This window comes from Arachis hypogaea, chromosome 2, assembly GCF_003086295.3.
Source record: "Arachis hypogaea cultivar Tifrunner chromosome 2, arahy.Tifrunner.gnm2.J5K5, whole genome shotgun sequence".
Lineage (NCBI taxonomy): Eukaryota > Viridiplantae > Streptophyta > Magnoliopsida > Fabales > Fabaceae > Arachis > Arachis hypogaea.
The window spans coordinates 42,362,468-42,387,062 of NC_092037.1; the positions used below are offsets into that span (position 1 = coordinate 42,362,468).

General features: G+C 34.8%; 1 protein-coding gene and 1 long non-coding RNA gene across 4 annotated transcripts; both read left to right on the top strand.

Annotated features, from left to right (window-relative positions):
* Positions 1-7,989: 7,989 nt before the first annotated feature.
* On the top strand, positions 7,990-15,237 carry LOC112743568 (uncharacterized). Of its 3 annotated transcripts, none has more exons than XM_025792835.3 (8): positions 7,990-8,498; positions 9,514-9,607; positions 9,693-9,743; positions 9,839-10,012; positions 12,502-12,681; positions 12,898-13,017; positions 14,149-14,282; positions 14,922-15,237. In XM_025792835.3, the coding sequence occupies exons 1-8, from the start codon at positions 8,353-8,355 to the stop codon at positions 14,995-14,997; spliced, it is 975 nt and encodes a 324-aa protein (XP_025648620.1). In that variant the 5' UTR covers positions 7,990-8,352; the 3' UTR covers positions 14,998-15,237. The 3 variants fall into 3 exon arrangements, with proteins under 3 accessions (XP_025648620.1, XP_072073356.1, XP_072073360.1); XM_072217255.1 differs by having other exon boundaries at positions 12,949-13,017; XM_072217259.1 differs by having other exon boundaries at positions 8,136-8,425; positions 9,528-9,607.
* A 623-nt stretch (positions 15,238-15,860) lies between these two features.
* On the top strand, positions 15,861-18,103 carry LOC112743582 (uncharacterized). The gene is made up of 2 exons (XR_003172063.3): positions 15,861-17,723; positions 17,840-18,103. It is a non-coding gene; the product is annotated as an uncharacterized lncRNA (long non-coding RNA).
* Positions 18,104-24,595: the final 6,492 nt, after the last annotated feature.

Consider the following 24,595-nt stretch of genomic DNA (forward strand, 5'->3'; position numbering starts at 1 on the left):
GTAACCTCATTATTCCCATCCACACTTTGTCAAATAAATCTTCCGAGAATTTTCAACATCACCATCACCTCACAACCCAATATGGTAACATGTCCAACATCCGCAAACTCTTTTGCGTGAATCAAACTCCACATTTTCCTATGACGTCGCAAACTCACAGCCTTTACTTTTCGCATCCACAAAACGCATACCAAAGAACTAACACATCGCTCGCTATACCTAAAGATTGCACGTGGTACTATACTAATCTCGAATTTACCCAAAAGGATACAAGCAAACATCGAAGAACACAATCAAGTAAAGATACACTTTAGAGGTAGGACTTGAAATAAGAGAAACAATCACATTCAAGAAAGGTAGAAGAACAAAGAATCTAAGCTGGCATATGCAGTTAAGATCATCGAGAATGCATATGCATAAAAGACAGGGTTGGAGAGGAATCAAGGTATTTTTCAAGAAAGAAATCTGAAACAAGGATTTCAAAGTAAACCATGAAAGAACAAGATACGCAACCAAGTAACCTCGAGATGCAACCTCTAACATTTCCCAAACCCCGCAACATGTGTTACCTATTACCTCTATTTTGTCCATGACAACCCATTAGTGTTCCTATATACATAAATCATTAGTATTAAGTTGGCCAGACTTAATACCAAGAGGAATGCAATGGTAAGCTAACAGCATTACTCAACAGACAGTCATGCATATAAAATCTAAACTCTTATTATCAGAACAAGTCACTAAGCATGACAGACACTCAGAGTATGCAATGAAACATAGTCAGTCCATTCCCAAGGCTCTAACAAGAACGAACTATTCTGATACCATAATGTAACACCCTAACTTTTAGTTGTCATGATCGTACCAAAAGTAAGGAGTTACTAACCTGTTTTCTTTTATTATCTATTTAATATTGAGCCTTTACGTCGATATGCATTTCAGTTTTAAGAAAATTCCAGAAATTGTTTTTTAGTAATTAAAGTCATATATCAAAGATCTTCAAACAATAATCACATAATTATTAATAATAATAGATGCTATAACAATTAAATTCAATATAAAACTTGAATATAATACATATCCCTCTGGATAAAATAAAGCTAAAGCAACAAGGGCGAGGGAACTCTATAAAAAAAACAGGAATCACAGGTAAATCTACTAATCATCTGCAACATTTATTGAATATTCGAACCTGTATCACTAAAAGGGTGAAAGATTTTGGGGTGAGAATAAATCACACGTTCTCAGTAGGGAATGAGAATGCCGCATAAAATATCCGCTCATCAAGCATATAAGTATTGGGAAGCTAGCATGACTATTGTTGCTCAATTACATTTTGATTTTTTTAATTGAAATTTTCATCTAGGACATTTTATGAAATTTTTGAAATCATAAAGAATTTGAAGAAGCAAATGCAAATAAGGCAAGAAAGAAAGGGAAAGAATGAGAAAGTTGAAGGCTTTGAGTACCAATGACAATTCATTTGTCAAGTACTTATGGTGTTTATGTATCAAGCAAAAAGCATGAAAATAAAACATTTATAGTCAAGGCTAGGCTCAGGTGCAAAGCACTCCCTCAAAACTCAAGGCTCTGAGCATAAATGATTAGAGAAATAAAGACAATAAACAAAATGAGGTTAAAGAGTCCTCTAATTAAATGCTTGTGGTGCTTATGTATCAAGTGATAATACTTGAGAACAAAGCATTTAGAGTCGTAGCTTTGCTTTCAACAAACGGTGCAAAGCACCAAAAAGCTAAGCTAAGAAAAAATAAAAAACTTGTTTCAAGGTAGGAACATAAAGAAAACGATTTCATGAAATGAGCTAGATAGAAGCATCAATCATTTGAATTTCTTTTGTGATTGTAGCATGCATAAGAAACTAGCCAACTATGAACATAAAAATTGCTACTCTTCTCACTTTGGTTTGTCAAAAATTTATTGCATGATTCTTTGTTTGCTTGAGGACAAGCAAAGTTTAAGTTTGGTGTTGTGATGACTGCGCATCATGTTATGTTTTCTATGCTTTTTCATATCAAAATTTAATTCATTATGTTTAATTATTGAGTATTTTTATGCTTAAGTTGTATATTTCTTTGATTTCTTTGAATTGTTTAACTTTGTAGAAAATGGTGGAAAAAGAAGCAAAAAGCACAAAACAAGCCCAAAAGAAGAAAAGAGGAAATTTTGGGTGTGCCAAAGAAGGCGTGGTATGCCAGATCTAAATTTTAGAGAAGGTAGGAAGTTGCATTACTATGGGCGTGTTGCATCACTATGGGCGTGCCACTTGGTGCTCTGGGCGTGGCACACCAAGCTTGTGAAGCCAACTCTCATCAATGGGCGTGCCACTTGGTGCTCTGGGCGTGATACGCCAAGCTTGTGAAGTTAAGATCTCAAAGAGGGTGTGCCACTTGGTGTTTTGGGCGTGCACGCCAGTCAACATTCTAGCAAGAAGATTGAATAGCTACATGGGTGTGGCACGTCAGTCCGGGCGTGGCATGTCGAGGCATATGCCAGCCTGACCTCTCCATTCAAATGAACATATTTTGAGCTACAAAGTGCCAAATGAAAGGGTTCTAGTGCCATTAAAAAGTAGACATTCATAGCTTTCCAACCATATATAACACTTTATAGTGGACACTAGAATTGAGCAAGATATTGACCCCAAAAACATAAGAAGTACAACACATCCCTGCAAAGATACAACCTGACCTCTTTATCTTCAAAGGAACATAACTTGAGTTGTAGAGGTCTAAATGATGCACTGTTTGTGGAGTTGGAAAGGTGACATCTAGAGCTTTCTAATGATATATAACATTTTATAGTGGACGTTAAATATGGAGGTGAAAAAGACCATTCTTTTAGCGTCACAATCTGGGCGTGTCTATGGGCGTGCCAGTGGGCGTGGCACGCCAAACTTGGGCATGACACGCCAGTTTTACTTTCACAAGGGGTGTGGTACGCCAAGAATGGGTATGGCACGCTGGGGTATTTGACAAACTGACCTCTTCACCTTCAAATGAGCATAACTTGAGCTATAGAGGTCCAAATGAGATGATTCCAGCAGCATTAGAAAGCTGACATCCAGGGATTTCTAGCAATATATAATACTCTATAGTTGACATTCATTTTTGGGCCGAAACATGTCCATTCTTCTAGCGTTGCAAGATGGGTCTCACTCTTAGGAGCAATTTCCAATGGGAGTGGCATGCCAATTTCTCCCTGCAGCCTCAAACTTTCAACCAAGCCCACTCCAACTCTGATTCAAGCCACAATTGCCAACCAATCAAGACCACAAGAAGCATCTAGAATAATTCATTTTCATTTATTGTAATTTGCTTTTAATTTCATTTGAGTTTGTAATTTAGGATAGCTATAAATAGGACCACCATACACACATTGAGGGGATTATTCTGGACACAATTGGAGGAGGGGTCTTTGAACTCCCTCTTCTCACCCACACTTCTCTCCTCTTTCACTTTCTTACTTCTAAATATTTTAGTTATGAATCACTAGCTCTTTCTATTGGGAAAGAGAGCTCTATTTCCATTTGATGGATTGATTATTTTTATTCTTCTTCTTCTATTCATCTTTCTTTGATTTACTAGAAAGAATTTTGTTCTTCATTCTAGCATTCAATCATCTTGAAAAGAGATTGAATGAACTTGGGTTTTATGTGAACCTTGGAAGAGGAATTATAAACCATGCTTGAAATCCTTTCTCACATTGAGTGGATTTGGGTTTTGGGATTAGATAATTGTGACGCTAGATCTACCCATTACTTGGATCCATGAAGATGTGTGGTATAATCAGGGAACAAGTTTCATCTCTCTTCATGAGCAACTAGACCAAGAAATTGGCTATTGATCAAGATTGGGGAGATTGAGTTACCAAGGAATTGGGACTCAATCACTCATGATTGTCAAGAGGTCAATGAGTTGCATGATTGAAGATGAGATGAAATAAATTAATCCAGAGAATGTAATATCTCTTGATCCCAATGTTTATTTTATCTTTTCTATCTTATTTACTTTATGGTCATTTACTTTCCAACACTTTGCTTTCTTGTACTTTACATTTATGCCATTTACTTTCTTGCACTTTATTGCTTTTCTTTACTTTTATGTCATTTCCATTTCTTGTTGCTCATCATCCAATTATGCTTGTCTAACTAGAATAATCAATCAACTATTGTTTGTTTAATTCGTTAATCTCTGTGGGATTCGACCTCACTCTATTGTGAGTTTTAACTTGACGACTATTCGTTATACTTGCCAAAAATTTTTTTGTAGTGATACATTAATTTCGTGATCAATAGTCGCACACCATATCGAAACAGCGGATGGATGCCCAGCTGTTTGGGTGCAACTGTAATGGCGCCACATCACACCGGTTCAGAAGAGAGATGACAAAGGGAAAGAAGGGGAACCGAACCCCCAAGTTGGTGAACATGGGCTTGTACACCCCTATCCAATCGGCCACCCGGGGATTATCCATGTTTATATGACAAATGTGTTCCCGATTTCCAGAAACGAATGCCTCATAGTGTTCCTACTCGGGACTGCCTCCACACAGTAGATCGGAGTTATGGAATTCCTAGAGCTCCTTGAGTGTTATCTTGGAAGCCGTATCCTTAACGTCAGAGGTGACCCAAGAATAACGATCTACGAGAGCTCTTGGGATGGGGCGCTGCGTCATTGATGATTGGATTTTTGACGGTTTAGAATTTCTCAAATAAAATCTCATCGAAGTATAGTTTCTAAACTAAGCAATAATCCTTTCATACAAAAAGTTGTTTGTCACTAAAACAAACCCCTAAAATTTATAAACCGAAGTATTGAACCTCGGGTCGTTCTCCCTAGGAATTACAATAAAGTGTCTTGTTATTGGTTGTGAGTTATTTTGGGGTTTTAATAAGAAACATGAAAGATAAATGGCAAGAAAGTAAACTAACAACTATAAAAGGCTCTTGGCAAGGTATGAAAATTAGAAGTTCTATCCTAGTTATCCTTCTCAATTGTGATGAGAATTGTCCATTGCTACCACTTAGTCAACCCTTACTAAATAAAGGAAAGTCAAGTGGATGAATTGACTTGAGCCACAAGTCCTAGCCAACTCCCAAGGAAAGACTAGCTTTAGTGTACTCCAAACCAATTAGCAATCTCTCCAATTACCAATCAACAAAGGAATTAGATAACTCAAGTGTCACTAATTACTCTACCTAGGCGAAGAGGAACAAAATCTACACTAAAACTAAAAGAGACATTTCAACAAACACATAAAAGGCAATAAAAGTAAACAACATAAATTGCAAGAATTAAAGAGAGATCTAACTACAAAGGCAAGAGATCAACAATAGAAAAGCAAAGAAGAACAATTATTATGAATTACCTCTTATTGAATTGAAAGAAAATGGAAGGAACAATAGTAGATCTACAACAAAGTATAAGAACAACATAAAGGAAATTACAATAAAAGAGTGGAAGAAGAATGAATCTAACAACAAGGAATTGAGAAGATAGAAGTAGAAGAAGATGAATTAAAATCTAGATCTAAGAACTAAACCTAATCCTAATCCTAATTCTAGAGAGAAGTGAGAGCTTCTCTCTCTAGAAACTACTTCTAAAACTAAACTATGACTAATGGTGACTAACTTCTAAAGTATGAAAGTATGTTCATTCCCCCTTCAATCCTTGGCTTAAATAGCATCAGAAATGAGTTGGATTGGGCCCACAAGGCTTCTAAAATCGCTGGCCACGTTTTGCTTTAAGTGAACCAGGTGGCAGCAACGTCGCATGCGCGTACTATGCGCGTACGCACCACCATACGTGTAGCAACTATGGCAAATTTTATATCGTTTCGAAGCCCCGGATGTTAGCTTTCTAACCCAACTAGAACTGCATCATTTGGACCTCTGTAGCTCAAGTTATGGTTGTTTAAGTGCGAAGAGGTCGGCTTGACAGCTTTCCGATTCTTTCATTTCTTCATGAGTTCTCCAACTTTTCATGCTTTCTTTCTTCATTCTCTTGATCCAATCTTTGCCTCCTAAACCTTAAATCACTTAACAAATATATCAAGGCATCTAATGGAATCAATGTGAATTAGATTTAGCTATTTTAAGACCTAAAAAGCATGTTTTCACTCTTAAGCACAATTAAAGGAGAAGTTATAAAACCATGCTATTTCATTGAATAAATGTGGGTAAAAGGTGATAAAATCCCTAAAATCAATACAAGATAAACCCTACAAATGGGGTTTATCAGTCATACCTACAGTGAGGGCACCACTTAAAGTTAAACTCAGGAGCTGAGGTCAGAAAATCAGAGGAGACGAAGATTATTGCTACGTTCTGCTACGTCTCTATTGTACACTAATCTGTGATCAATTAGAGGTAAAAATCAATTTTCCTAATGGAACCCCCTGTAATCTACCTAACAATGGCATGCTCAACCCAAAGAAGAGCAACCATTAACAATGAAAAAGGAATGCAGCGGTGATGGAAAAAATAAAAGCAGAACAATAATCGTTCATAAAAAGATGAAGCTAATTGAAACTTACCAGAAAATTGAGGAAAGAAGAGAAATGAACCCCAGGGAAATGCAGCAGGAAGGCCTTGCGCCAATTGAATCAAGAAAGAAGAGAATGACGGAATCAGTGAATATAGTGAATGAAGAAATAAGGAGCGAAAGGGGGGAATGCGGAATAGTAACTGTCAGTGGGAAGCGCAAAAAGTCAGGAACAAAATAGGCTTTTCCCCTAAATTTCAAATAAGCCATAATGAGCATTTAATGCTCGACACAGGAATCAAGGCGACGCTTCCTGTAACAGAAGAGGAAAACTCGTGCATTGGGGCATGGACTCCATCACGGACTCCTGACCCCAGGAGAGCTTGATCGAGGCAGAAGCAAGTAGATTAAATGCGCCAACTACGAGCTTCTATGCCCATAGCTTGCACGTTGGGGGCACTGTTCCGGCCTAACCCACCAGCGGCCTGGGTCCAGGCATGAATAGTCGACTCGATGGGTCAATCGACCTGAGCCAGGAGGTGACCCGCACGTCACCTCCTCCTCCACGTGGAACCTGGATAGCTAGCAGAAGCTTCCTGGCAGGTGGGCCTGGCCATATGGGGCCTACCCAAGTACGAACTATAAAGGGGGAGGGACCTACCCTTCCCAGAAGTACATCACCTATTCTAACCCTAAATCGCCGCCTTTTATACGTATACTGACTTGAGCATCGGAGTCCTTGCAGGTGGCCCCACCACATCGTCGCTCCATTGATCCAGGCAAGCGACCTCTTCCGGAATTCAACCATCATCCCATTTCGCGCCCAGGCCCTAACCCCTTCAAGGCTTTGCTGCAGTACCAGTTCAACCCGACCCACCTGACGTTCGAGCAGACGAACAAGTAACATATCTTAAAAAAACCATATAGTAAAAATATGACTTTGATAATGTATTGACTATAGACTGATTATAAGAAAATTAGAGAGACCTATGCTTTGAACACCGCAAAAAATATCAATGTCCTTATGAAAACATAGAAATATCAAAGTCTCAGTTCTTCGAAAAACAAAGAAATTCAAAAAAGAAAAAAAATTACATAGAAGGTGAGGAAGCAACAATGATGACCAGTTCTGGGATCTACTGCTTCTGTCGCCCACGATGACAAGCATGACTGAATTCAAAATGGTGGCGACTGACGACCCAGAGAGTAACGACGAACTTGAGTACGAGACCAGAGACAGTAAAAGAGATTGAAGATGAGAGCAAGAAAGAACTTGAGTGTCAGAACCACCTAACCAAATCCCAATGAGAGAAATGAGAACTCAAGCATAATAAAAATGAGAGAAGGACAAAAAAAAAGGAATTGGATTTTCGAATAAAAAAACAAATTTAAGCATGATCCGGTTCAGTTTATATAAACCGATCCGGATCGTTGATTTTGGTAAAAAACCGGCCATATTAAACTAGATTTAATCATTATGCTATGTGAGTGGCTCCCAAACTTTAAACCCTAAATCGAATTAGCATCATCTAAGAGTCTTAAGACAGATCTTGTCATCGTGTACCTAAAAAGAAAAAAAAAAAAAAGAATTCTTGCTACTATATATACACCAAAAAAGAACCAAGAGGAGGTGGCTGGAACTGGAAGGAACAAACATCTTAGTAAAACCCCATAGCGATGTTTGCAGTCTGGATTGCAATTTTGATTTTGAGTTAAAAGTAGGTGGGAAAAATAAGAGAAAAAATTTGAAAAGGGAAAGGAGAAAAAGGAAGGAAAATCGCAAAGCATTGGGGGCAGCAGACAGTGCGTGAGTGAGTGAAAAAGGTTGAAAGGGTTCATCCATCCACTAATGGCGGAAAGAGAAGGCGGATCGAGTTCGGAGATGTCTCTGAAGGATCAGGGCAACGAGTTCTTCAAGTCAGGCAAGTACCTCAAAGCTGCCGCACTCTACACTCAAGCCATTAAGCAGGACCCTTCAAGCCCTACTCTTTATAGGTCCTCCCCTCCCTTCTCTTATTACTAGTCTCTACTTTTTGTTACTTAATTTCTCAAAATGATGCCTTTTTTATTTGTTTACTTTTTATTTCAATCGTTGGGATTTCAAATTCTGCCTTTGCATTGTGATGAAATATTCTGGTTTCCTCTGTGCCCTTGTTCTGAGAAATGAAAACTGAATAGGAAGTGAGTTTCTGTTTTGCTCCCCCCCCCCCCCCGCCCTTTTTCTCTCTCTCTCTCCGTCTTCTCTTTCTGTATTTAATTTAGTGTTTTTTGTTAGTTGTGTTTCTGAATGGGAGCCTTATAGTAACTGTTGAGATGTCTCTGCGTGAGCCCTTCAGGTCACGGGTTCAATCCAGTGGAAGCACCCAATGTAATTTTGGGCTGTATCCCGTATGTTACACCCTTTGGGTGTGGCTCTTCCCTGACCCTGTGTTAATGCAGATGCTTGTGCACAGGGCTTCCCCTTATGTTAGTTGTGTTTCTTCGATTGTTGTAAGTTATGAACTTTTGGTTGAAGTTATTCTGTTAGTTTGTGACCTGAGTTTCTGAATTCCACTTTTGGCAGCTGTTAGGCGAGACCTTTGTGTTGGTTAAGTCATTGCCCTGTGCATCTCAGTTGTGTGACTAGTGATGTTGACCCATTTTTGGTTGTTAGTATGTCAGAAATCCAGATAGTACATACAGAGACTCTTTTGGTTGTAAAGGTTGCAAGACTTTTTCTGTACATCCTGAAATGGGGACATAAAATATGGGTCTAGTCTCCAATATCCTTTTTCTTGCTTGACCTTCATTAGATGTTTGGATGTGCTTTAGCGGCGCAAACAACGAATTTTAGCTTCAGCTCATACCTATTGCTAGATTGCACATAGCTCGGGATAATTACTAATATATGCCATTCTATAAGTGTATATGACTATATGTAGAAGATACTGTTCTCTTCTTTCTTATTATTTTATGTCAAACTTAATGCATAAATATTGTGTCCGATGTGTTGTCTTACATTGTCTGCCAGTAATCGTGCTGCAGCATTGCTGCAATTGGATAAGCTCAACAAAGCTCTTGATGATGCTGAGATGACAATAAAATTAAAACCAGAATGGGAAAAGGTAAACTTTTAGCTAATCTTCTTAATGTTAAGAGTGTCTGACCCTTGTAAAATTGTAACAAGTTTGCGAGCTATGCTACATGCAGGGATATTTCAGGAAGGGGAGTATATTAGAAGCCATGAAGCGATATGATGATGTAAGCTTATGATTGCCTTTTCCCTTACCATTTCATAAACCAAACCATTTTTTTTTGGTTGTTACTAATGCTTTTGCTTCTTTACATATTTGTAGGCATTGGCTGCCTTTGAGATAGCTTTGCAGTATAACCCGCAAAGTCAAGAAGTAACAAAAAAGATAAAGAGGATAAACCAACTAGTAAGGGAAGGTAAGCGAGCTCAAGAAGTGGAGAACATGAGATCTAATGTCGACATGGCCAAACATTTACAAGCATTGAAACCTGAATTGGTTAGTATCCATGTAATCTTGTACTATTAGTATGAGTTTTCAATTGTCCTGTGGTTTGTTAGTGTGTCTATTACATTAATCAATTTATATGATTTAGAAAAGGTATGAGGGAAGGACAATGAAAAAGGAACATCTGTTTTGTTTTTAAGGTTGGGGTTTAGGGGGCAGGTGGGAAGAGGAGAGAAGATAATGAGACAAATGTCAAATGCACTGAAGAGGAAAAAACTGATCTTTTGGACCAGCTTCTATTGTTAATTCAAGCTTAAGAATATGAGTGTAGCTAAGTTTAACCCAGTCTGATAGCCAAACCAAGTAATCCAAGATTGCTAAAATCTGTAAACAGCCTGAAGATTGAAACACCATAATAACACTGAAAAGTATTAACAAAATTCCTTGAAACCACAAAATACCAAGCTTGCCTCACTAGGCATAGATGCCACCCCATCTTTCTATGTTGCATTATTTTTTAAATGCATCTTATTTAATGCGTCTACTAATCATAGTTTTTGATGGCTGATGGCTACTCATGGTGGAAGCGTAAAATACCGGCATGAGGTTATAGCTGATACTATTTTGGCAAATGTCGGATACATTAAAAAGATATATAAACTGTATGCAAATAAATACTAAAATAATCTAGAAAATATAAATAAAACTACTAGAAGATAAAAATAATATCTAAACCACTAACTACTAATACTTTATTATCATAATGTAAAACTATTTATCCATGTTATAATAATCAATATTAAAGATTAAAACTAATATCAAATTGACAAAATATTAATATAGCTAAGCTGCAGCAGAAGTAATTTGAGTGTTTAGAACAGAAAAAATGATAGAGGGCTTAGAATAGAGAAAAGGGTTTAGAATGGATAAACAAAATCTTGAGGGTCAAAATATAAAGAGAAAAAGGAAGCACCATAGAGAAGCAGATTCAGGAACAACGTTCGACATTGTTGTGTTCCTCTGCAGGCCATGGTGCCATCATTGTCAATGTTCTGTGACTCTGTCACGTTCTATTGCTTTGTCATCGTGGACTTCCTCTGCAGAACGGTGACAATGCTGTTGGTGGTGATGCTGTCAGCATCCCAATTCTTTGTCTTAGTCAAGCAATGGAGGAGGAGGGGAGTGAACAACAGAGAGTAGAGAGGAGTTTGTCTTACAAATGTTAGGCTTAGGGGTATTAAAATGACCAAAAGACCCTCTAATTTAAAAGAAATTCCAATAAGACATGCCATCTCCACCATATCTGTATTGGACCACAACGGCGCCACCGCCGATCTGGCCATCATTTGTCCAATGCCATTTCCACAACACCACACACTTAAGATGGCGGTTAGCCTAAACACCGCCATGGTGCTGCCATGGTCACAATTTAAAAACACTGCTACTTATCCAACATAACATTCTTACCCTGCAAGAATTTCACCTTTTGGCTTTTTAGTGTCAGAAATTGAATCCCACGCAACATCGTAGATCTGCTTTAAAATTTTTCCTTGACATTGAACGGTATTTTCTATAACAAACAAACCCAAAGTACTCCTCCATTTCAAAGGCCAACCTTGAATTCTCTATGTTATGTCCTCATCATTTTGTAGATAGACTCAAGATAGTTAAGCTGTTTGATTTGTGTTTGTTACGGTCTTCAAATTTTCATCTCTAAGATAGAATTAGTGCACCATTTGCTAAACTTGTATATTGTATACTCCATTTTACTTCTCTTTTAACAAAAAGTAGGTGCTTCAAATATTTTTCTACAGCACTAATTTCCAATTTAATTTCTCTCTTGCTTTTCTAAGAATGAGCATATCATGATATCATATACAACAGGTATGCACCTTGGCGCTCATTCCTGGATACGTTCAATATGCACATCTAAGTTCAACCTAAAAGATAGAGACTAGATGTTGACCGTTGGTGCAACCCAATCTCTATGTTTCTCTTAGACAATCCAATACATCAGTGTTCCACTGCTTATCCATCCTCCTCACTAAATTCCAGAAACTATAGGGTATAACTTTAGGTCCCTTTCCCTAGCGTTTAGCCATTGAGAGTCTTTGTCCTTCATTGAGACCTAGCTAAAGTAACTCTTCCACCTGTCCATATTATCTTCTTCCATGGCTAAAACTTCACTTTCTTCATCCTTTTTATGCTCTAGTTTTATGTGTAGACATAGCTATTAATTCCACTTGAAAGTTTTAGAGCTTGTGTGGAAAGCTAAGAAACAGAATTCATTCAAGAATTGAATTCTTTTCCATGTTTTGGAACAAACAAAAGTTAATAATTTCAATTCCAATGAGAATTCTAATTCTCACATTTACTCTATTGATCGGTAGTTTTTCTTCTCTCTTCTGAGATGTTCTGTATTGTTTGCTTTAATATTGATTCCATTATATTGATATTTATAACGTGGTTAAATTTATTTCCCATACACATCTGCATAATTTTAAATTCCCCAAATGAGAATTGAGATATTTCCCATGCAGTCTGGAAAATATGGATCTGAAGAGTGCTGGAAGGACATGTTTACATTCCTTGTTGAGACCATGGAAACTGCTGTAAAATCATGGCATGAGACCTCTAAACTGGATGCTAGAGTTTACTTTCTTCTTGATAAGGAAAAGACACAGACGGATAAATATGCCCCAATTGTGAATATTGACAAGGTTATATCTTTATGAATCTTATTGAGTTTCTATTTTGGATTGACTTGGTTTTGTGGTGGTTCGCTTTCATTTATTGGTTGTATTCTTTCATAGACTATAGGCTTAATGTGATGCATACACTTTTTATTGGCAAGTGATCATTAAAAGGAAATTAATAAACTTCTCAGTATGATATTCAGGATTTTAATCTCACTCTTGTCTTACGTGACTTGCCAGGCATTTGAATCACCACATACTCATGGCAATTGCTTTTTGTATCTTAGACAGTATGCTGAGGAGTCTTTCTCCAAAGCAGCCTGCTTAGTGACTCCTAAAAGCATCATTGCTTATCCACAGGTAAATTTTGATTTAGTAAGGCGCTAAATGTGGTGGGGATGAATTATCTTTGGCAGAAAAAGTAACACGCTAATAAATTGTTGTTAATTGGAAAATTTTATTGGAATCAAATATCCTACTTTTTAGGGAGATCACATTTGAGATAGAAATGGTATCTCAGGGAAATAATTTATTTGGGCATGTGGCCAACTTTAAACTGCTCGTGTTGGTTGAGACAAAAAGTATTTTGGTTGTGGACTAAGTTTATGCTTGCCTTTCCTTCCTCATCTTTCTTCTCATTTGATTCTTCCAATCTAAGTGCTTAAATTGCTGAGTGTGCAATTAATGCAACTACAGAGTGGATATCCTTTCGTTCTTAGTGGGGCCAGTTACATAGACTAAACTATGCCATCATGTTCTGTTAAAAATTAAGTTTTCGGAAAGGATATTTACATCAAAATTTTCTTTTAAAATGCTTTTGCTAGTTTTCCTTAGTATACAGGTGCCTCTTTATTGGATGTGTTTGCGCTGGACCTTAGTCATGTTCATATTCCTAGCATGCTATGAATAATTTTTCAATTCAATGAATGAAAACACAACACCAGATAGTCGTAACATTTTGGCAAGTGTTATTGGTGATTGATTGCAAAGAGATAGCAAGCAGACTTCATTCTTCGATTTAGTCATACAACGAGAGGAGCCAACCAAATAGGCCCTCTTAGCTTGTTTTCATGTTTGTTTTATTTAGTTGGAAGTGCGTCCAAGAGATATAAAAAATCTGGTCATTAGAGAATGTAATCAACTTGTTTCAACTTAATGAATGTTTCCCTTAAATGTCATTAAAATAAACGGAAAAGGAAAAACAGAAAAGAAAACGCTTGTGGTCTTTCAAGTTCAAGGTCCGGATAAAATCCCGGACTATGCGGACCTTTTACTAGTGGCCTGGGGTGCATTCATGTCACTGCCATCTTATTATATTATTTTGAGCATTTAGGGAATTCATGTGGCCAATATTCCTCTTCAAATCATCTCAAACTGAGTTCAATTTGTTTGATTAATTTTTGTGATTATGATTGATTTCTTTTCAATTAGAATAATGGGGTCTGAATATGGTCAATCCGCTAATGACATTATGTGTCACTATGTGAGCAGGTCTGGAAAGGCCAAGGATCAAGGAAGTGGAAACATGCGCAAAATGATGGCTTCTTTGTTCAATTTGAGACACCTTCTCTACGAAAGCTCTGGTTTATTCCAAGTTCCAATGAAAAGGGACAGACGTTGTGCAGGTTTCTCTTCCTCCACTCTCTTACATGCAAATGATGGAATGTATTTTAACCTTCATTCACTATATGCATTCAATTTTCTGGAGCATTTGCTAATTAGCTATTAAAATATTTATGTACCAAAGAAAACGAAATTTGAAATTTTTTACCCCTTCTGGAGATTTTCCCCCTTCTAGTCCATTTACTTTCTTACATCTCCAAAGGAAGTATAAATTTTGTTAACCTTTCAATGTGCATGAAGTAGAGAAGTATCAATTAACTTTTCAAATCTTGTAGAAGGAAGATCATCCAATGTACCTATTTTTTGAATGGTAACTGTATTGGTAAAAAATGTTGAATAATTGTGGAACCTTCTCATTGAGAATCTTCCAAGTGATTCCTGATAAATAACATAAATTGGTTTCGCTTTCATCATAGCGTTATGCTTAAAGATTTATTACCTAAATTTTGTCTATTGCCTTTTCGAAGAATCCAAACACGTACTTGATCAGGGAACTTGCTAGGCTGGTTCTATTCATCTAATTTCTTCTTAGAATTATTAGTATGGGAACTTTGCAGTGCGCCCTGAAAGTTTGCTTTTGGTTATATAATATAACCTTTTAAATTGAAAAATCTAATTTGTGTTAGCTATTTATTTCTCAGGGATCCGGATGGTTTGGACATAGGTGCTCATGAAATTCTTCCGCGGTTATTCAAGGAAAATCTTCCCAGCTCTTAAAACTAGTGTTTTGGCTTATATTTCCTTGGATATAAATGATAGGCTCATAGGAAAGTTTTCGTATCCAACAAAATATGGAGGACTAGGTTTATTGGCCATGTTTTGTTTTCTTGTAATGTGACAAATGCATCTCTTTCGATTTTGATTTATTTTTAATTTATTTTATCCAAACCTTCAAAAGGGTTGCGTACTTGCGTTAGTTCTGTGCAAGTTATTAATTGCATGATTGATATTCATCTATATTGGTGTTCTCTGGACTTTGGCCTTTTAGTTTGTTTCATTCTAGATAGGACACGTCTGTGGTTGAGTCTAGAAAACTGCTTATTATGAAAGTTTGATGTGTATCTTTGTCGTTGAGATATGAATATGGTAGTTGGCTGTTAGCCTGTTACAGCAAAGTTGATTTAATTGCTTTCTTTTGACTTTATATTGAACAACATCGTACTTATTTGGTGATCAGGGACTACTGAGTCTAACCAATTTCACATGCACCTTGTGTCATTACCTAGCCTATCTTACAAGAACAACCTGATACTTAATTACCCACCTGCAATCATGGTTAGGGGCTGCATTGTCTTTTTCTTTGTCAGGAATTGCAACGTCTTTTGTGCGAATGGATATGGATTGGATTAGAGGTTCACTTCAAATATTAATTCGTTCAAATTGAATTAGATAGTGAATGCAGTTTTTTTTTTTTATTTTTATTTTTTGAGTAGAGTCAGTTTACTATTTAGTCAATGAAAAATTTCGCATCAGACAAATTAGTTACTAAGCAATCAAAAGTACCAAATTAGTCCCTGGAGTTGGCATTTGTCGGATACCGTTAGTCCTTACTGAGCGCTGTTAAATGACATCGTTTTGATGAGCTCACTAAACAAAACGTAAGCGCTTATGGAAGGAGAGAAACATTGTTGATTTCGTATGAAATGATAATGAAATCTCTAAACCTAACCCTAATTGCATGGCAGACAGATGAATGATTGGAAAACATGAGCAGCAACGAAGGCTAATTTTAGTCGGCGAAGAGGAGGGGCGACAGATTGCTCAGCTTGGTGCGGTGCATGTGTCAGTGGGAAGGAAAGGAGATAAAGCACCGTTTTTGCCTCCAAGTGTTACTGCAATGTATATGTGACACCACAAGTTTTTTACATGATTAGCTATCTAATTGGATGAACCTGAATTTACTTTAACACAATTATCATCTATTCTGATCGCTATCCTCATGCTTGTAATCTTCATCTTCAACACCCTTTGGTGGAGGTTTGTACAATTGATCATTGGCACTCTCGTATCCCTCATCATTGACACTCCTCAAGATCACCAACTTCCTCTACATCAATCCCTGCTCCATCATTCTCCTCCATAGTATGCTCAAAGAAAATGTAAAATTCAACAGATCCCTTATTTTGAAGCTTGTTATTGAGCAGGTCGTTAATCTCAGCATCTCCTTCAATACGGTGCAACCCAGCTTCAAATCTGGCAATGTAATCTTTGTATCCCAATTCTTTATACAAGGTCTCCAAGTCCCGTTTATCGACCAAATCCTAGTCCATTCGAGAAACCTCTGCTTTTCCATTCTTATAAATCTGCCCACATGGTGGAAAAACAGGGACTGCAAATACATCCATCTAAAAAAGGCAAAAAATTACAATTAAATAAACAATGTTTTTCATGTTCATGATTGAAACATATATAACCTTTTTGTATAACATTCTATATTTTTTAAAATCTAAATATGAATAAATTATAGTTTTTTTTTTTGGTGACGAATAAATTATAGTTTGTTTCACTAACTTTTAACTTTATATTTTTAAAAATTATTTTATTAAAAATAATTAAATTAGTTATAAGATAAGTTGATTTTATATCAATTATGATTTTAAGATAATTTTATTATAATTAAATATTTCACATAATTTCATTAATTGAAAAATAAAGAAGAATTATATCGTTTAATTTAGATAATTTCTATTATGAATAAGTTATGACTTATTTTATTAATTCGAACACTTTATTTTCAAAAATTAATCTATTAAGGGTAATTAAATTAGTTTTATGAATATTTGGAGTTAAGTTAATTAACAATATTGTATAATTTTATTATAATTGGTTATTTAGTATAATTGAAATTTTAATTCCGGTGGATCGGTGATGGAAAAATAATAAAAAGTTATATGATTTAATTTAGGTTATTGATAATTTGGGTTCAAATTGTACCTTATAAAATGTGATCAATATGTTTATTTTATAATTTAAATTAAAAATAATTATTTAATCTCATTGATATATTACAAATAAAATTATATATGTTTCGAAAGTAATTTCTACAGTATTATATTTAAATCTTAAGTTATTCTTGTATCTTGAATATTTTGTAAAATTTCTAAGTTAGTTGTATATATTTTATTTTAACTTTAATCCTAAATTTCTTATTTTATATGTACCATTATTATCTAACACGTTACCCGCTGACCAATCACTTATATATACGTACCCCATACTTGTTTATCATTTACTAGGCCATGTTCACTCTTTTATCACCACTCCTTCAAGAGCAAACACCCACCACATAGACGCAATACACACATGAAGAAAAGGAAGAAAACAGGGGAGGGAGTTCAAGAGAGCAAGCGAGAGAGATCGAATGAGAGAGGAAGAGATGTGGCAAAGAGGGGAAGGAAGAGGCCGCTAATGTAACTTTAAAGAGTTTTATGGAATTAATGAAGGTAAATATTGTTGGACTAAATTAACTATTTGCGTTTTATTATTTACTTCATAACATTGTCAACCTCTATTGAGAACTTGTGATTAGTTCTCACTCCAAAATTTTCATCCCTTTCAGTGTCACAGGTTTGAGGACTCAGTATGAAGCTACAGACGAATAATGAAACTTGTATATGAAATCAAGTTGCTTTCATAGAGTCTCCTCATTGTTGTTGCATAAGATTCCATTTTATATAGAGGGGTAGGTGTTGTATATGAGTTTCATTTGATTTCACTTGTATAACATTTATTATTATTAGTATTTATGTGATTATTATTACTTGGAGATCTTTGATATATAATTTTAATAAATAAAGACAAAATTTTATGGAATTTCTTAAAATTAGAATGTGATATCGACATAAAGGCTCAGTGTTAAGTAATTATTATTAGAAAAGGTTACGTAATGTTTTTTTTAGTAGAAATACCATGACTTAAGTAAGGTATTTTGTTGGAAGGGACATTATATTATGGTATCAGAGCAATCTTTCCTGTAGAGCCTTAGAAGTGGAATGACTATGCTTTACTGCATACTCTCAGTGTTTGTCATGCCTTGTGACTTGTCCTAGTGACAATAGTTTAAGTTTTATAGGCATGACTGTTTGTTAATTAATGTTGTTAGTCTACCATTGGATACCTCATGGTATTAAGTATAGGCAACTTAACACTAATAGTTCATGTATTTAAGAACATTAATGAATTATTATAGATGAAATAAAAGTAATAGGTAATGCAAATTACGAGATTTAGAAACGTTAGAAGTTACGGTTTAGGGTTAATTTCATTTCGACATATAATATTTATTCTTGCCAATGTGACTTGGTGTCATCTCTTCCTTTATTGCTTCACTTGAGAGGAAAAACTATATGAGAAGCATTAATTAGATTAGATCTGATTCTGTTTTATTTGATTGAGTTTTAATTTTGAATTTTAAGTTTAGGGTTAGCATTTCAAGGAGTGAGAGATATACATGTGAACTCTCTTCTGGCAGCCGTTCCAATTGATAGTTTTTGTTTTTCAAGCACTATGAGTCACTAATCTCCTCAGTTAAGGTTAGAAGCTCTGTTGATTCTAATTGATTAATGTTATAGCTTTTTTACTTTTGATTAATGCATTGATATTTTCTTAAGAAACAAGTTTTCGTTCTTCATCACAAAAATTTGAATGTATGGAAAAATAATTCAAATCTGAATTGAATTACATTATCACCTTGGAAAAGTTGGTTATTGGAATTAAGCTTAAAAACCTCTTCTCCTAATTCTTTGAGTTTTAAAATTGGTTTTATAAGTGACATAAAATTAACTCGGTTTATTTCTTAGGAATTGTGTGATTTTGAATCATTAAACGTGTCTCATCTCTTATCATAATCAATTGATCAAGGAATGGACACTTTGTTAAGTTAAGAGAAATTGAACTACCAAAGGATTGTGGTTTGATTAACTATGATTTACTATGGATACATCTTTGCATAATCAAAGTACATAGTGAAAAGCATTTGTCCTGAAGTTTAAACATCTCGGAAACCTTAGCACTTTTATTCATATTACTTTCTTAACCATTTTCAAATAGCTTTCATTTAATTCTCTGTTTTTGATACTGAATACCTTAAAACCTAATTCTCAATTGTCTAACTAGATTAATCAGTTAATCACTGCTTTCTTAGTCTATTAATCCTCATGAAAATAATAACCTACTCACTGTGGTATTACTTTATACGATTTGGTGCACTTGCTAAGTTTGAAAAAAGTCCATCAAGTTTTTGGTGCCATTGCCAAGGATTAATTGAGATTAATAATAAACCAATTAATTGATTACCTGGAAGGATAATAAGTTGCAACCAATTGGAAGTGAGAGCTGGGTATGTCTAGTATGTGTGGATTAAATTTCAGGGCTGTCCTAATTTTAATGAGTGATTTATGGAACTTGGAAGAGGGTCTGTCTGCAGAATCTTGCAAAAGATTACCCAAATTCCAAGCTAGATAACTTCCTCATTAAAAATGGTATGGAGCTAGAACTAATTGAAAAATAAACCTAGATAAGTCTATTTGAACCATATTAAATTTGAGAGTTATTGGATTTAATATGGATTTTATATGAAATTTTGAAAATTGTACACTACTGATGTTTTTCTGATTTTTAAAGCTATAATGCAATCACGATTTTTCCCTTATTACTGAAGTTAGAATAATTTGAAAATTATGATTTTAGCTTGTTATAAATCTTAGTCCAAGACGGACGCGTGAACATAAAGTTTGTGTGATTCTAAGTTTGTTTGTTTATTTAAAAATAGAGTGGAAGTTAGACTGTCAATGCTGTTTTGGTGACAAACTTGGTTCGTGAGTTAAAAAATGAATTTTAATGTTACATGCTTGATTTGTGTTTGATGTTTGACGAAGGATGTAAAACCAAATTTGTTTAGCTTAGAAGTAATGAACCTAAGCTTGGAACATGTTGGTTTTCATATAATTTAAGTGACTTTTAAGCTGTAAAGGAATTGAAATAGATTTCAATGTTAATGCTAGATATTTTGAGAATTATATGTTAGTTATCTACTGCGAGAAAGTAGTCAGAAATAATTCTTTTGAGAAAAGATAAAGTACCAATTAAAAATATGCCACAGAAGAACATATATGCCTGTCACAGAAGAGCAGAGCAATATTTGTTTGATATTTGCCATAGAAAAGCAGAACTGCCATATTAGAGCAGTCTCTTTTCCAGCCTCCAAATATCTGCCACAGTAGAGCAAAGCTACCACAGTAGAGCAGTTTAAAATTATATTACACACCTGTTGGAAAATCATATCCGAGACTTGTGACCGGATAATGTTAGGAGCGGGCAAACAACCGACACATGAGCTCATGACATGCACTAAGACTAGACATTCATCATATGTATTTGTATGACTTGCTTTAGTGTGCCTGATAAACCACTATTTTATGGTTTATTTTGAATTGAATTAAGTGAATTTTGTCAACTATTCTCACACTTATTCATATAAATTGCATGTTTTTAAGATTCCTTCCTAATTTTGTGCTATGATTGAAAACATATTTTCTAGCCCTTAAAATTACTACTTTTTAATTCTATCTTATTACTATTCGATGCCGTGATGTGTTCGTTGAGTGATCTCAGGGTTATAGGGCAGGAATGACTTAGAGGATGGAAAGGAAGCATGAAAAAGTGGAAGGAATACAAGAATTTGAAGATTTGAGAAGTTGGTCTCGATGCGTACGCATGGATGATACGTACGCGTAACCAATTGATGAGCTGATATTTTATACACTTTTTGGCATCATTTTCATATTATTTTTAGCATGTTTTGTTTAAGTTTTATTATATTTTCATAGGTTTTAGTGTAAAATTTACATTTTTGGATTCTACTATGAGTTGTTGTGTTTTATGGTAATTTCAGGTATTTTCTGGTTGAAATCTGAGAGTTTTGATAAAATCTGATTCAGAGGCAAGAAAAGCGTAGTAGATGTTGTCAGGATCTGACCTTCGTGCATTCAAACAAGCATTTCTAGAGCTACAGATATCCAAATGGGGCGTTCTCAACGACTATGGAAAGCTAACATCCAGGGCTTTCCAACACTATATGATAGTTTATACTTATTTTTGGAGATGAAGGCCCAAAACTGGCGTTCAATGCCAGCCACCTACCCCCTTCCTGGCGTTGGACGCCCAAAACGGAGTAGCTAGTGTCCAATGCCCACAAAGGTATCCCAAGCAGGCGTTCAACGCCCAAGAAGCCTCCTAGCACATGGGACACTAAAGCTTAGCCCAAACACTCACCAAGTGGGCCCCAGAAGTAGATTTTTGCACTATCAACTTAGTTTATCTTATTTCTGTAAGCCATAGTCATTAGATTAGTATATATAGACAAGAGTTCACCAATGTTAGGGGAATTTTCTTGACTCTTGCCCACTTTTATGTTTCATTTTGTATTTCTTCTATCAGCATGAGTCACTAAACCTCATAGGTTAAGGTTAGGAGCTCTACTGAGTTTTATGGATTAATAAAAGCACTAATGTTCTATTTCAATTCATGTTTGATTCTCTCCTAAGATGTATCTTTGTTCTTCAACCTTATGAATGAGTTGAACCATCAAAAGTTATCTCTATTCTACATGGGTTCAACGAGCGTCTTTCATCAGATATAAATGAACCACTAGCTTGAGCATGCGTCTCTTAGATAGCTAATCGACGACTTCATTGGGGACTTCTTGAGACATCAGTTCAGCCGCGGTATGAGGAAATTAGGGTCTTTGTGGTAAATGCAAGAATCAAGGCGTAGCATTCTTTGATCCAGAAGATTCTTTAATAAAAATTCATAAAAGGGTTATCTATTCTTAAGGATTTTCTAACTAACAAAAACACCGCTGTCCCACAGCCTTCGCCAACCTATCCTCCATGCGATCCCATCACCATCACCTACTGAACCTCTCCAATCCCAGTAGAAACCACAGACAAATACAAGTAAGTAAAACACAAGTAATATACATATACAACAGGAAACACAATTAGCAAGTAAGCATGTTATATACTTAGGCAATGGATGCAAGTAAGCAAAACAAGCAAACACATAGAAGATGCATATGATGAATGCATGTCCTATTAGGCGTGATATCACTTGTTGGTTCAACTGCCAACTCGACACATCCCCTTGGAATGTCGCCTTTTGGTCACGAATAATTGGTACCCCAGGGATATAGTTCCCAGCCCACTCTTGCGACTCGAAAGGATGCAAGCGGGATCCTCAACCTCAAACCTCACATTTCAACATAAGCGAGATTAACCGCCATTCTCATGCCAGCGCTGTAATCTCGACAAGCAGGATTAACCACCATCTTTGCCAGTCGCATAGCAACTTACCAAATCTCAACATATCAATAGTATATAATCAGACTCAGTGATCACTGCTCATATAGCACAATTTCTTTAATACTCATCTCATCAATTTCCAACAACCTCAATCATTCATTTGTCTCGATAAATTATCATCTCAAAACTCCGCCAATCCACTAAAGTCATTCCATCCACTGAACTTTCTAAGCAAAAGTCACCGTCTTCTAAACTCATTAAGAGAAAATATTTAATTGAGTTACTTAACACATCCTTACTACTCTCAAAGCCTAATTACTAGCTAAGAGTCTTAAATAGTAATTAAAGAAGTTTAGAAAGCTAGAGAAACTGTTGAACTTTCAAAAAATAAGTTTTCAACAAAACAGGGGTCATGCGTACGCATGCTCCCTGTTCGCGTACGCATGGGTTAAAATGGGACAAAGTCGCGTACGAATATGATGTAGAGATTAATGGCGGTTTAGAATTTCTTAATAGAAAAAAAACTTCATTAAAAGCATAGTCCAAACCGAAGAATAACCCTTAATCAATTTTTAAAAAGATTGTCACAATACAAACAAAAATAATTAGGAGTAGAATTTCAAATCGTTCTCTATAAGAATTGTAATCAAGTGCTTAATTATTGGCTTTGAGAAAAATCAGGAGTTGATAGCAATAACAAGGAATGTAAATAGTAAGGAATTAAAGAAACAAACAATAACTAAATATCAAAAGTAATTAAACTATGGCAATAAAAGAAATTAACTAAGAAAGCTCTTGTCAAGGGTTGATGGTCAAGGATGACTATCCTTGTTACTAACCACAACATGATAGTCATAAAGAGCAATCCCACTTCGTTAGGGGCAGATTTATGTTGATGAATGTGGGGTAAGTGCCCCCAGTGAAGTTTAAAATTTTTTAACTAATATATAGTAACAAAATTTATTTGTCCCCATTATATAATTAAATTTGACTCAACTATAATTAAATTTCACTCATCAACTTCAATTATGTAAAAATAAATGGTAATTCAAAATTTAAATGAATTTGTTATAATAACATTTAAAAAGAAAAAGTGAAATAATTATAGATTTATTATTTTATAATTGCAACTAATAAATAAATATAAAATTTGAAAAAATCTGTTTATATACTTAGTGAATATCATATATATATATATATATATATATATATATATGTTCAAAATAGATGTAACTACTAATTTAGTACCCAAAAGATTCAAATAGTATCCAAAAGATTCAAACAAAGACAAAATAATCCTGGAATGATTTGAAAATTTCAATAAGAATAACTAATAAATATTATATTTATTAAAAGTGAAAAAAAATCATATTTAACAAAAACATATCCATTTAATCTAAATTATTTTTTCAACCTTTGAATAAATGTTTAGAATATGCAGAAAAATATTTAGAGCAAAATTTGATCTCTAAATTTTTCTTTTTTATTTTTTAAAACATTTAGTCATTCACAATTAAAAAATTTTAAAAAAATTCACTTGACATCAAATTATAATTTTTTAAGAATGAAAAGATCTTATTATTTTAGTATTACTTGCAAAATATTGCATCAAAATATGACATTTAAAGTTTTTTTTAGAATATATATATTTAATATATATCTAGTTTTTTGGGTCTTTTTTTTAATATATATCTAGTTCTTTGCAACTTTTTTATATTGACTATTAAATAAAATTTGGTTAAATAAATAATAATAATAAAATAAGAAATCAAAATAATACTATTTATTATTAGTGTTTTTTATTTAAGTTAATTTTAGTTTTTTCTGAGATAACATCAGTTGAAAAAACTTTTTTAAATATAAATATTATAAAGAATCAATTTCATAATAATGAGAAATGAATTTTTAAATAATTATTTAACAATATATATAAAAAGAGAGACATTTGATTGTATTGACAATGAAAAAATTATTTAATCTTTTCAAAATATAAAACCTAAAAAAATGAAATTTAA

What these genes read in the sequence shown, in the direction of transcription:
- LOC112743568 (XM_025792835.3), top strand. Translation starts at nt 8,353, where the DNA reads ATGGCGGAAAGAGAAGGCGGATCGAGTTCGGAGATGTCTCTGAAGGAT. An exon ending in AAGCATTGAAACCTGAATTG is followed by an intron (nt 10,013 to 12,501) that starts GTTAGTATCCAT and finishes TTTCCCATGCAG; the next exon opens with TCTGGAAAATATGGATCTGA. An exon ending in CAATTGTGAATATTGACAAG is followed by an intron (nt 12,682 to 12,897) that starts GTTATATCTTTA and finishes GTGACTTGCCAG; the next exon opens with GCATTTGAATCACCACATAC.